The sequence below is a fragment of the Tachypleus tridentatus genome, chromosome 10 (assembly GCF_004210375.1).
Source record: "Tachypleus tridentatus isolate NWPU-2018 chromosome 10, ASM421037v1, whole genome shotgun sequence".
Lineage (NCBI taxonomy): Eukaryota > Metazoa > Arthropoda > Merostomata > Xiphosura > Limulidae > Tachypleus > Tachypleus tridentatus.
Window position 1 is genome coordinate 29,316,657 of NC_134834.1, and position 12,995 is coordinate 29,329,651.

Sequence of the window (12,995 nt, forward strand, 5' to 3'; positions counted from 1 at the left end):
CACTGTCCGTTAAGACGAGGCGTAGCTCAAGAGATTAATAAATTATACTTTCCCCTGTATTTCAGCGGGAAGTTTATAACTTCAGAATCCGGGACCCCGATACCCTCATTGTGGGTAGAGGACATATAGCCCATCGGGTGGCTTTACGCTAAAATAAACGAACGAGGAAACAAGGGTGCTTAAGCGCCATCGGACGGCGTTGTTTAAGTTTACGAAAAGATTCACGTGCTTGTCGTGGGGAAGGATAACTTCCACGTATTTTCTTCATGTTGTTAAAGGAATTAAAGTACAGAAATCTATTCCTGTTTTAAAACTAGTAGCGTTGTTGTTGTTTCTCCACGGTGTTAGCAAACAAGTATAATCGCAATTTTTCTTATAGCTGTGTACCGTGACGTTGTACTACTGAAAGATTTGTTTACTCTGAGGGATCTTCACTACAGCTTTACCTTAACGGCGAAACGCAAAGATGTTTACACGTGAATTAGTTTGACTGCCGGGAGCTTTTTGGAGTTGATAGAGTGGCTTTCCGTATCCTAAACACAGGGTCGGTGTTCCCGGCGTGTTTACTTGCTAGAAAAGATCGCCTTGACTGTTCCGAACAAATCGATGGCGGGGTGCGTTATTTGTAAAAGTCAGCTTTCGAAGTTCTAGCATCTAATTTCAGAGTATTAATTATAGACCGCACTCGGGGGATGGTGACGTTGTTAATTTGGACAGTAGTTTTCTTACCCCCGACCCCATTCTCATTTACCCTCACTCCTTTAGTTTTTGTTGTATACTTTTACCGCACGGATTAAAGGACACAGGTGGACAGTGGTCAAGAGCACTCAGTGGGTGGTTTTGGTCGTGAGAACAGCCTCTTTCCTCTGTATTAAGAGTAACTCTAATCAGCGCAACCTCGCCCGCTCACGTGTGTGTGTTAAACACTTGAAACATTCACCTCGTGTTTCTGAAAATTTGACCTTCATCTATTTCGATTTGATTGTAGTGTAAAAATTATCGTATATAGAAACAGAAATGCTATACCTGGCGTGACTGGTGATACTTACAGGTGTTAATATTTTAATGCTGTTTGTTAATCCTTTAAATAGATCGTGCAAACACGTGTTGGGATTGTAGCTTCTGTACCTAGAAGCTGGACATTTAGTTATAACTGTGTTGTTAGCCTAGTTAACAAATAGCTACATACAGCAGTCTATATTCATTTAGGAATATCACACGTATACTGACATGATACAAGTACTTCCGGATATATATATATACACACACACACACAGATAATAGCCCCAATCTGAATGAAGTAAAATCTGATTTTGAAATATTTATACGTGATAGTGTAAGTACAACAGCATGTCAAAATATTTATATGGGGTAGTGTAAATACAACAGTATATTGAAAGTGTGCCTGCAATGTTCGAATGATATTCATTCCAAGGGCAGGATATAGGAGCTCACTCGCACGACTTCGTTGTTCCATTAAGTTTTATCCGTTCATTGACATACGTTCTGATTCGGGCCCTTCTTTACATCTGGCGTAACAAAAACACGCGCTAAACAACCTGCACTCGTAAATGTTTCGTGATGAAAACACGTTCACAAGATTTTGAGAAGCGACTGCTTTGAAATTCGACTAAATTTCGAATACGTTTGAAGATGGACTTCTCTTCCACTTACAAGAAAGGTGGTTGACACATACCTCAATTGTTGTGCCTTACAATGCCCTCTTGCGGATTTGTATTACCACATAAATATATATCAGATATCGACAATCAACCCTAAAAGCGTTTCAGGCTCAGGTGGTATATAGTTATAGGATAACTACGTCACAGTTCTGGCACTGATTTCCACAAACTGTTTCTTGTTTGTAACACTCAAACTTTGAACATTTCATAAACACACACATTAAATATTCAATAAACATGTTCTCTAGATTCGTGTTCTTATCTGTTATAGGTTGATCCGACGTCTCCCATTATGGGAGACCGTCGGTGAAAAATGTCCCCGGAAGTGAGCGTCCACGGTTCGATAAATTCGCCCCCGAAATACCCTTTCGAAGTCTTTCTTACATATTATGAATTGTGCAGCAGAAATACGTTCGAAATAAACATTTGTTTAGTTAATAATATTATAAGTTTCAGGTACAGAATGGACATATGACTGATGTAGTTTCAATAGTTACGACTTTATTTAAGAATATTTTCCTTTTTTCACAAGTGATGACGTATATCATTAAGGCGTGAGGTTAAGTAGTGCTTGAGTTTACTGTTGACAGCAGACTATCGTTGTCCAAGAAGTGTAAACATTACCTACATTAGGAATTATGATAGCTTATAATTACGAGTTGTTATACAAATGCCCTCCGTTTTTGTTTAGCGAATGTGGTCATCTTTCTTACTCGGTGGTTGTCTTTTCGTGTTTCAGCGCTCTGGACAAGATTATTGTGATTGGTTACAAGGCACTACAACTAATTTATTTCTTTACTGTCGGAAAGGACGAGGTGAAGGCCTGGACGATCCAGGTAAGTGTATAGCATAACCAAACATCACAAACCAGTTTTTGTTTATTTAAGAGGATTCCATAATAAAATAAACTGTAGAAAGAGTTTGACAAAATCTGTTTTAACGTAAAATTAACTCGGGTTTATAACACTTTTTTGTTGACGGTATTACGATGTAAATATGTAATTTGTTTTTAGTTTATAACTTTAATACAATACTAAGTAGCCTTATTAGAAAATAGGAAAACAGCAACAACGGCGGATCCTCAATAGCCGCGGCTGTTATTGGTTCTCAACTACCATGCTGTGGCTAAAAAAAAAGTACGTACTGCCTCGTTTCCGAACTTAAAATTAAGATAACGTCATTGAGTTTGTACTGATTTAGTTTGTTCAGTATTGAAAACCTTGGTTGTATTAAGTTATGAACCCGGTATGGTCTCGTGGATATGATGCTCGTCTTGCAATCTGCGGGTCTCAGGTTCGAAACCCTTCACCAAAAATGCTTGCTCTTTCAGCCACGAGGGTGTGTTCTAATGCGATGGCCAGCCCCATTCCCACTATTCGTTGGTAAAGAGCAGCCCGAGAAGTTGGCAGTGAGTAGCGTGGCGTTGACTAATTACTTTTTGTCTGGATGTCAGTTCAAAAGTAGGGTTGGGCTCACTAGCGCAGGTAGGTCGTGAGTAGGCTTTGGGCTAACATCTGAAAACAAATCAGATCAATATTTTATAGTGATTTATTTTTAGTTTGATTGTACGAGAATAAATAAAAAATCTTAATTAAAAAAACAAACAAACTCGAAGAACATTAAATAGATCAACCTGGATTCGTACAGTAATATGGAGGTTACACTTAGCTTTAGGCGTAGGAATCGGGCCCACATCTTTCTTGGTTTGAGAACCGTAACAGGCAGCAGTATCGGCCATATTAAAATAAAAAAATCGTTGATGAAGTCGTGTCTTCATTACTAATGGAGGTGCAGTAGGCCAGATTTTTATTTATTGCTCTATCGATGTGTGACTTTTTAAAATTTGTTTGGTATTGAAGACTTGTGGCCACATCACTGTAAAACTCGCAGAAAAGTCGTTGCGAGCACAATAATTTGGAATACAGGAGTTTACGTGAAACGCAACTGTTAGCATTGTGTGCCAGAACTTGGATTCTGATGTTAAAATAACCAAACGTTTTTGAAGCCAGTTTGGTGATCCTGTTATGAATGAAGTTACCAGCACTAGCATGTTATCTGGCTATAGTTTAGAATAAGAAACAAAATAATTACGCTTCTGTCTGACAGAAACTTGTATTTTACACCGAATGTTTGTTATGGCAACTGTCAGCCCGGTATTTTTTTTTTAAAGCCACACCTGTGTTGGACTGTATGATTGTTTCATCACGAGACCCGTGAGTAGTAGTGACGGCTAAAGGGGCGGAGCTATTGAGTTCCGCGAGCCAGCCATTTTTCTTTCCAAATTAACGCAATTGTGTCTTCACATTCTTGACGAACTTGTAAACCCCCATCAGATATCATGCTTGTTTACAGGTGTAGTGTATTAATACAATTTATTTAATATAAAAAATACTATAACGCATTTATACTCTGGAATATAGTATCTGGCCCGGCATGGCCAGGTGGTCAGGGCGCTTGACACGTAATTTGAGGGTAGTAACGGGTTCGAATCTTTGTCGCACCAAATATGCTCGCCCGTTCAGTCGTAGGTACGTTATAATGTTACGGTCGACCCCACTACCCGTTGGTAAAAAAGTAGCTCAAAAATTGGCGATGGGTCATGATGACTAGCCGCCTTCCCTCCAGTCTTACACTGCTAAATTATGGGAAGGCTAGCGGAGATAGCCCTGGTTTAGCTTTGCGCGAAATTCAAAATAAACGAACGAACATGGTCTCTTCTTCCTCGCACAGGTGTTTATAAAAAACAACAACAACCAATAATTCAGTGTAAAACAGAAAAAATCCAACATTTAAGGTACCTACAAGATGTGGTACTTTACTTCCTTTGGTATTGTAGGAGATTCTTCCTTCAAACTTGCTTGTTTGTTTCTGCACGTTAGCACGTGATCACATAAGGGGCTGTGTATTCATAGTCCTCCCTAAATTCGAACTAATAGGCGAGAGGGAAGGCATCTCTTGAATGACATCGACTGCTCAGTTCATGGGCTACCCACGTCTAATCGAATAATGAATGAGGTCTGACCGTCTTTCTTATAAAGGGAACCCGTGAATCGAAGTAGAGTCATTCCTAGATAGAATGGATGTAACCTTAGTATATTAATCTCGAAACCAAGGTTTTTGTTAAATTAACCAAAATTAACCCAGACTCGGTGGCCATAAAACATTTTTAATCGTAGCTTAGGTTCGTGTATTTGTATCTAGGTTGTATTTTACCTGTCGGTAAGTACTTGTGTGTAGGGGTGACTTTCTTACACACAGGTAGTAAAACCATAAAATATATGAAAGTCGCCCGTCATATAACATTTTAAACATTAGGATCAAAGATGAAACCAGTTAAACCTAGTTTAATGAAATTCGTCATTTATTTCGTATTTTATAACACAGGTTTACCGAGTGCTGCGAGACTTCTTCCATACAAGCTGATACGTTTAGACACGACGACAAACAATTTAACTATAAGTGTTCAACGACATAAACGGATTTACACGTGGAATGTTTTTATGACGAGAAACATGATCGTGACTTGTTGAAACCCGTTTAGGCGTGTAAATTAGTTTTACCACAAGAAATAGATAGGAACTTCACTTGTTAAAAACGTTTAGATGCGTTAACGTGTAAATATTTCTATAACGTGAAACAGTTGTGTAACGTGAATTGTTGAGACCGTTTAAATGCGTTGACATGTAAATATTATAATATGAATTGTTGAGACCGTTTAAATGCGTTGACACGTAAATATTATATGAATTGTTGAGACCGTTTAAATGCGTTGGCACGTAAATATTATAATATGAATTGTTGAGACCGTTTAAATGCATTGACACGTAAATATTATAATATGAATTGTTGTGACCGTTTAAATGCGTTGACACGTAAATATTATAATATGAATTGTTGAGACCGTTTAAATGCATTGACACGTAAATATTATAATATGAATTGTTGTGACCGTTTAAATGCGTTGACACGTAAATATTATAATATGAATTGTTGAGACCGTTTAAATGCTTTGGCACGTAAATATTATAATATGAATTGTTGAGACCGTTTAAATGCGTTGGCACGTAAATAGTATAATATGAATTGTTGAGACAGTTTAAATGCGTTGACACGTAAATATTATAATATGAATTGTTGAGACCGCTTAAATGCGTTGGCACGTAAATATTATAATATGAATTGTTGAGACCGTTTAAATGCGTTGACACGTAAATATTATAATATGAATTGTTGAGACAGTTTAAATGCGTTGACACGTAAATATTATAATATGAATTGTTGAGACCGTTTAAATGCGTTGACACGTAAATATAATATGAATTGTTGTGACCGTTTAAATGCGTTGACACGTAAATACTATATGAATTGTTGAGACAGTTTAAATGCGTTGACACGTAAATATTATAATATGAATTGTTGAGACCGTTTAAATGCGTTGACACGTAAATATTATAATATGAATTGTTGTGACCGTTTAAATGCGTTGACACGTAAATATTATAATATGAATTGTTGAGACAGTTTAAATGCGTTGACACGTAAATATTATAATATGAATTGTTGAGACCGTTTAAATGCGTTGACACGTAAATATTATATGAATTGTTGAGACCGTTTAAATGCGTTGACACGTAAATATTATAATATAAATTGTTAAGACAGTTTAAATGCGTTGACACGTATAATATTTTTTATAATGAAACAGGTAAAGAACGGATTGTTAAAAACTCGTTCAAACATGAGATAACCTCTGTTTTTTTAGATAGCCTTTGAATTTAATGGGGAAAACGAACCCTGTTTTAACCCGCAAAATACAAAGGAATTTTTGTTTGTTTGTTTGTTCATTCACCAAACCCTGGCGGAATATTGCATCGGCAAGAACAAAAGTTGCCGGTAACAAATTAACCAGCCGCCAACCTTCGACTCGCAATGATCTATTATCGGGGATCGGTGCCAGAAAGGTGCGAATCCCGCTGGCTCGATGTTTTTGCCAGCGGGCTATTTACCTGGCGTCTCCAAGTCTACAACTGGCCTCGTGGTTTGTTACGAAAAACGAGGAAACTTGAAACACGTGTTCTTAACTCGACACATTAGGACCGTGTGCGGTGAGTAATTATTTTAAGAGGAGATAGCAACAACACGATTAATTACTTAAATAAACAAAATACTTGCAAGGTTTGTTTTATTTTTTATAAACTCAACCGCTAATTTAAATAAAGAAGAAACTATAAATGAACGTGTTTGATTTGCTAAATCAGTGCCTGAAGTTATTTGTAATTATTATTCATCTCTGGACCTGACACAGTGCTCGCTGGAGACCACGTGATTTTCTGTCGATACCCCCACCACCACCAGTACACAAGTTAATAGTATCAAGCTATACCAAAAATTAGACGCTATGAACATTTGTTACTCAACAGCCATACCCGACAAGAACTCATGATGAAAAGAAACAGATCAGATTATTTTAAGTGTACCGGCCTGAAGTTAAAACATTAGGCTTTTCACAGCCTTTGTGTACGTGTACTACTTTCATTTGTAAGGCGCAGCAAATACACAAAAGCTGCATATACTAGTTGACAGTAAGAACTTTGTACATTATCCGCTATATCCATTGCTGCCGATGTCTTTCACACAGTATCAGGGCTCTTCCGATTGGCTGGAGTATGACAGTTGTGATCGGAACGTCATTTGTATTAGTAAATCGCTCGCCATTCTCTGTGAACAAGACTAAGTTGATGTACTGTAATTTGTAATCCATCTTGTTTATGTCACAGCACTTTAGAAGTAAGGCTATGATTAATTTATTCAGTTATGTAAACACCGAATGTTATTAGCTATTCTTGTGTTGAATTTCAGTCCATTCAGAAGAACTGGTGAACGAATAAACTCGTGGTCTTGATTCTGCCATCTTGAAATTAAACTAAATACTAGAGTTTGTAGTAACATCTCGACTACAACTACAGGATTGCTTTTTAGCCTTTTTTATATACAAAGTCCATACATACAATAATTTTAGTTGCACTGTTTGAAGATGAACTTTATATACAGTTGTTTGTTGTATTGTTTGGAGATGAAATCTCAGTATACGGGATTGGCTCTTATACACGCGACTTGACTCGTACACGCATGGGATATGATTATTCACGTGCTGCCCATATTTGGAAGTCTGTACGAAAACGAAAAGATTTCACCTCAAGAAATTATGTAGTGTTACAGGTGTTTTGTTTCGTAATACGTCATAACAAATACGGAGTAACCACGTATATCTGAATAAACCGTTTTTTCAAGTCGACAGACTTGCTTTTTGAATGTTTTATTGGTCTTTTGCGGTGGAAAGGTTTGTCACTAAACACGTAATCAAGCTCCCTAGGTAACGACAGATAAGTACAGGGGTTTACTGGAGAGATCCGCCTCTAATGATAAAAACACCCTAAATTAAACAGTATAATGCACTTTTTTCTTTTACCGGCATCGCCAAGTGGTTAAGGCGCTCGACTCGTAATGTGATGGTCGCGGGTGCGAATCCATGTCACACCAAACATGCCCTTTCAGCCGTGGGGTCGTTGTAATGTGACGTTCAATCTCACTATTCGTTGGTAAAAGAGCAGCTAAGGAGTTGGCGGTGAATGGTGATGACTACCTGCCTTCCCTCTATTTTTATACTGCTAAATTAGGGACGGCTGGCGCAGATAGTTCTCGTGTATCTTTGCGCGAAATTAAAAAAACAAATAATCAGCAGGAGGTAATAGGTATGATGAATTACACTAAATACTGATGGATGGATGTAGATTCGAATTTAAAATGTGTTATTTCTGAGCTTCCAAGAAGAGGATACTTGAAACTGAACATTTTTCAGCGTTTTGCTCAGTCATTATTCTTTTGCCCAAAATTACCCTCCTTTGTAACACTGTGAATAGTGCATAGATATAGACCGTTGTGTAGCTTTACTTTTAACGTCGAGTATACCAAAATTACGACCGTTGTGTTATGGAAAGCGCTTTTCCTCACTTGACACGTTTTGAAAAGTATTTTATTTCTCCTGTATTTATGTAGATAACGTGTTTGTTGCGCCATCTAGTTTTATCGTAGTAAATCATTCCTCAAGTCTCCAGGTGTTTTTTACGTGCTTATTGATAAAATAAGGAATGTATTGTTTTTATAGTTGGGGTCCTCTGGTAGCAAAGCGGATAGTCTGAAAGCTTGTAGTACTAAAAATTGAGTTTCGATACCCATAGTGCACACAGCACGAAGAGCCCACTGTGTAACTTTTGTGCTTGATTACAAACAAATAACAGTTGGGTACCCCCATTGTTAACGTTATTTTCGTACGTTGAATGTGTTTAAAGAGGCTGATATTTATTAGTTGATAAATAGTAGTAAAATATTCTACAAATTTATTCTTAGAAAAAAACAACTTCAATTTCTAATATTTGTATATTAAATATCGACTAATCCAGAGTCAAGTCGTCCATTTATGTGCTGGTGGTAATATTTTGGAGTGCTGTCTCGGGACCAAACACTAATTACACAGTCCGACATGGTTCTATTATCTTTAGATGTTTACACGTTTTGTTGTAAACATACAGATTTTTCACAAAACGTCATAATTACTTTTACGTAAGCGAATCATTTTCACTGAAATTCAGGTCATATTTTATTATGCTTAAAATCTTAACAACTACAAGCTATAGATTTCTCTAGATCAATTGTTCTAGAACCCGAGCATAGTAATAGAAAATATTCATTGTGGTAAACGAAATAATAATTTGATTTTAGTAAAAGTTTCTTTTTTCCTTCCAGATGTGTAAAAAGATCTTTGTTATAGAAAACAAATGAATGTTATTTTCACAATCTGCTTAGTAGAATTATGGAAAAACCTGTTAATGAAACGAAAACGACTTTTATGAAGTTTAAATTTCTAGGCCTGTGTTACCTCTTTGAAAATGTACAGCGGCTTTTTCAAAATTAATTTGTGTTAAATGCTAGAGTAAAGTAATTGGTAAAAACGATTTAACAACTAAACTGTATTTGTTTAATGTATGTTTGATGGGCTGTTTGGAACTGATGTGTGGATACCATATGGCTACCCAGGCTTAAAGTATGAAGCCTTCAAATATACTTATGACAAGCAACATTGTTTATTTATAACAGAAGAGGACACAGCTAAACTTTGCAGTTGTTGTTGTTGCTTCTTTACTTTCTGTGTGTTTCAGTTTTGATTAGGCCCAGCATAGCCAAGTGGTTAAGGCACTCGACTCCTAATCCGAGGGTCGCGGTTCGAATTCGCTGTTACACCAAACAAGTGCACTTGACCTCTCCCTCTTTCCTTTTGTTGGTGTGAACTGTTTAGTGTATTAATAATTACTACATGAGGGCCAGAGTGACCCACAGTTACTCAAGCCCCTATCAGGACAATGTCCATGTGTTTTGAACCATCAGTTCCTTCATTGATGTCTAGCACATAGGTGGCCTGTTTTTATTTTAGTACTTAATTATTATTATAATATATACTATTTTTTAATTTAACATTTTTTTCTTAATGATCTAATGTATAAGTTAATCGGGGAGAGGTGTTTAGGACTATCTTCATCGTATATGTATTATCTGTCGAGTTCGCATAGTAGCTCATTTTTTCTCCAATTTTTATCAAAATATTTTATTGTACTATGTAGGAGTGTATCTGCTATTGTTTGTGTGTTTGAATATTTATGTATAAACTTTGAAGAGGTAGTTCTAGGTACTCTATATGCTGTCGTAAGTAGTGTATTTTGTATTGTCTGTAATTTGGTTTTCAATTGTTCTTTGCTTACATTAATCCATGCTGGAGCTGCACAGTCTAATACAGGTCTTGTATATGTTTTGTATATTTTGAGGATGTTTTCAGGTGTTGCTCCACTGTTTTTACCAGTTAGACTCGTAGCATAGTTTGTTATTCGCCAAATTTTAGTTTTTATATTATTGAATGGTTTGTCCATGTAAGTTCAGAATCATGCGTTAATCCTAGGAGTTATGCAGATATAGCAGTCTGGAGAATTGCTCCATTTATGTAAATTAGTTATTACTCTTTCTCGGGTTTTAGGCCCGGCATAGCCAGGTAGGTTAAGGCGTTCGACTCGTGATCTGAGGGTCGCGAGTTCGAATCCCGGTCGCACCAAACATGTTCTCCCTTTCAGCCGTGGGGACATTATAATGGTACGGTCAATCCCGCTATTCGTTGGTAAAAGAGTATCCCAAGAGTTGGAGGTGGGTGGTGATGACTAGCTGCCTTCCGTCTAATCTTACATTGCGAAATTAGAGACCGCTAGCGCAGATAGCTTTGTGGGAAATTCAAAAACAAAGGTTGTTGTTTCGGCAATATACTTTAAATATATACCTTAGAAATGATATAATTTTATTTTGCTCTATAATAAATGAAAATGGAACGTATAGAAGTCTAAAACTTCTGGTTGTGACCCTTTCTGTTATAAATAAGTTTGTTTATTTTATGTATTGGTATTTTATTTATTATGAGGCTTTAAGAACTCGCATAAATTTCATAAAATATAAGTTGAGCATACAGATAATTGAGGGCGCCACATTGCATCGTTGTTTTAGACATTATTTTGAGTGTTACTACCGTGTAATACGCATGGGCGTTGAGCTTTTATAAAGAGTGCGAATACTATGTGCTTAACTTTTCAAAAACATCTAATGCCAACTCTTATATTTTGAAAGTAATTTAAGAATTACAATTTGCATAGTTAGGTGGTTATGGCACTCTTCCCTTCAATATGAGAAACTTTAGCGATTACCGAAACTACATTATCATTATCTTAGGTTGTTTATGTAACTAAGGTAGTTATTGATGGCTTGTAGGAATGGCCTGATAATTGTTTTTTATTATACAGTTCTCTCAATTCAATTAATACTTAAAGCAAAACCAATATGTATAATTCAAACTATCGGTAGATACAGATTTTCAGAAACTTTTGTTCTTTCATTTACATGTATCACTTTTAAAAGCTAATATTGAGGTAATGTTGATAATTAGTATATGTAGCAAATATGAGTATGTTTATACGACTGTAGAGAGGAACCAAGGTTGTGGTAAATGTGAATCTGTTTATATGAATGTAGAACAGAACAACACTTTTAGTAAATGTAGAAAGGAACTGAAGATGTGGTAAGTGTGAATCTGTTTATGTGGATGTAGAAAGGAACCAAAAGTTGTAGTAAATGTGAATCTGTTTATATGTTTGTAGAACAGAACAACACTTTTAGTAAATGTAGAAAGGAACTGAAGATGTGGTAAGTGTGAATCTGTTTATGTGGATGTAGAAAGGAACCAAAAGTTGTAGTAAATGTGAATCTGTTTATATGAACATAGAAAGGAACCAAAGCACCTCAAGCTGCTGGAAAGATCCACACTGATTTTGAGAAAGGGTTCATAATGGCCGAGGTGATGAAATACGATGATTTCAAGGAAGAAGGATCGGAAGCTGCAGTTAAGGTTTGTGTAGCAAACAATTCGTGCCCTTGTTTGTGTTACCTTCTGACATACACTTCCAAGATATTCCACTGAATTATTGTTTTCATAAATTATGCTGGTTATGTTTGATTAGCTTTTAAATGTAATGGATTTAAAATAACCGTAACAATTACCTGTTTGTTTTTAGTTTTCATGAAACTTTTATGTTTATTATACATGAAAGGTTCAGTATTTCCGGCCAGTTTCTGAATCGATAATGCAAGACTTTATGTGTGTGTTCTACACCTCTGAAAATGAAAGATCTCAAAACTCAATTGCTCTCATAAAATTCAACCGTTAATTATAAACAACCACTATGGTTTTTGTACTAACACTTGTTCTCATATTCAATAAACCGTTTTTCAGAGTGCTGGGAAATACAGACAACAGGGTAGAAATTACATCGTAGAAGATGGTGACATCATCTTGTTCAAATTTAACGCTGGAGCAGGTTTACAAGGGAAAAAGAAACAGTAACCCTTGATACTGGCTTATTAATGCAATCCACGTGATAATCACGTGCTTCAAGGCTTAATGCATCAGCACTTCATTGGCTTAAATAAAACTTGTATATTTATCTGAAACTGTAGTTTGTTTTCTTTCCTATATTCTCTTTGTCATATCACCAGTACATACTAAAACATATTTTCTAGAACTAATTGCAGAAATTCTAATGTAGAATCATGTGACAGTTAAGATCAATTTTAGAAATCTTTAAGTCACGTTAAGAGTTTGCGAATTATCTCTCAAAACTTCGTGTCAGCGATTAACGTCATTCTAAAAAAAAAAAAAAAGGAAGTGCT

At 36.2% G+C, this 12,995-nt stretch overlaps 1 protein-coding gene across 6 annotated transcripts in view; it reads left to right on the forward strand.

Annotated features, from left to right (window-relative positions):
- LOC143228961 (obg-like ATPase 1) overlaps positions 1 to 12,776 on the forward strand; it is a 54,427-nt gene extending 41,651 nt beyond the window's left edge. For 5 of the 6 annotated variants that reach the window (XM_076460490.1, XM_076460495.1, XM_076460494.1 and 2 more), the window contains 3 exons: positions 2,422 to 2,518; positions 12,052 to 12,174; positions 12,559 to 12,776. In XM_076460490.1, the coding sequence (XP_076316605.1) occupies positions 2,422 to 2,518; positions 12,052 to 12,174; positions 12,559 to 12,669 (331 nt within the window). In that variant the 3' untranslated portion in view covers positions 12,670 to 12,776. Of the gene's footprint in view, positions 1 to 2,421; positions 2,519 to 11,877; positions 11,992 to 12,051; positions 12,175 to 12,558 lie in introns of those variants that run through there. The other variant, XM_076460496.1, reaches the window with a different exon arrangement.
- The last annotated feature ends 219 nt before the right edge of the window (positions 12,777 to 12,995 follow it).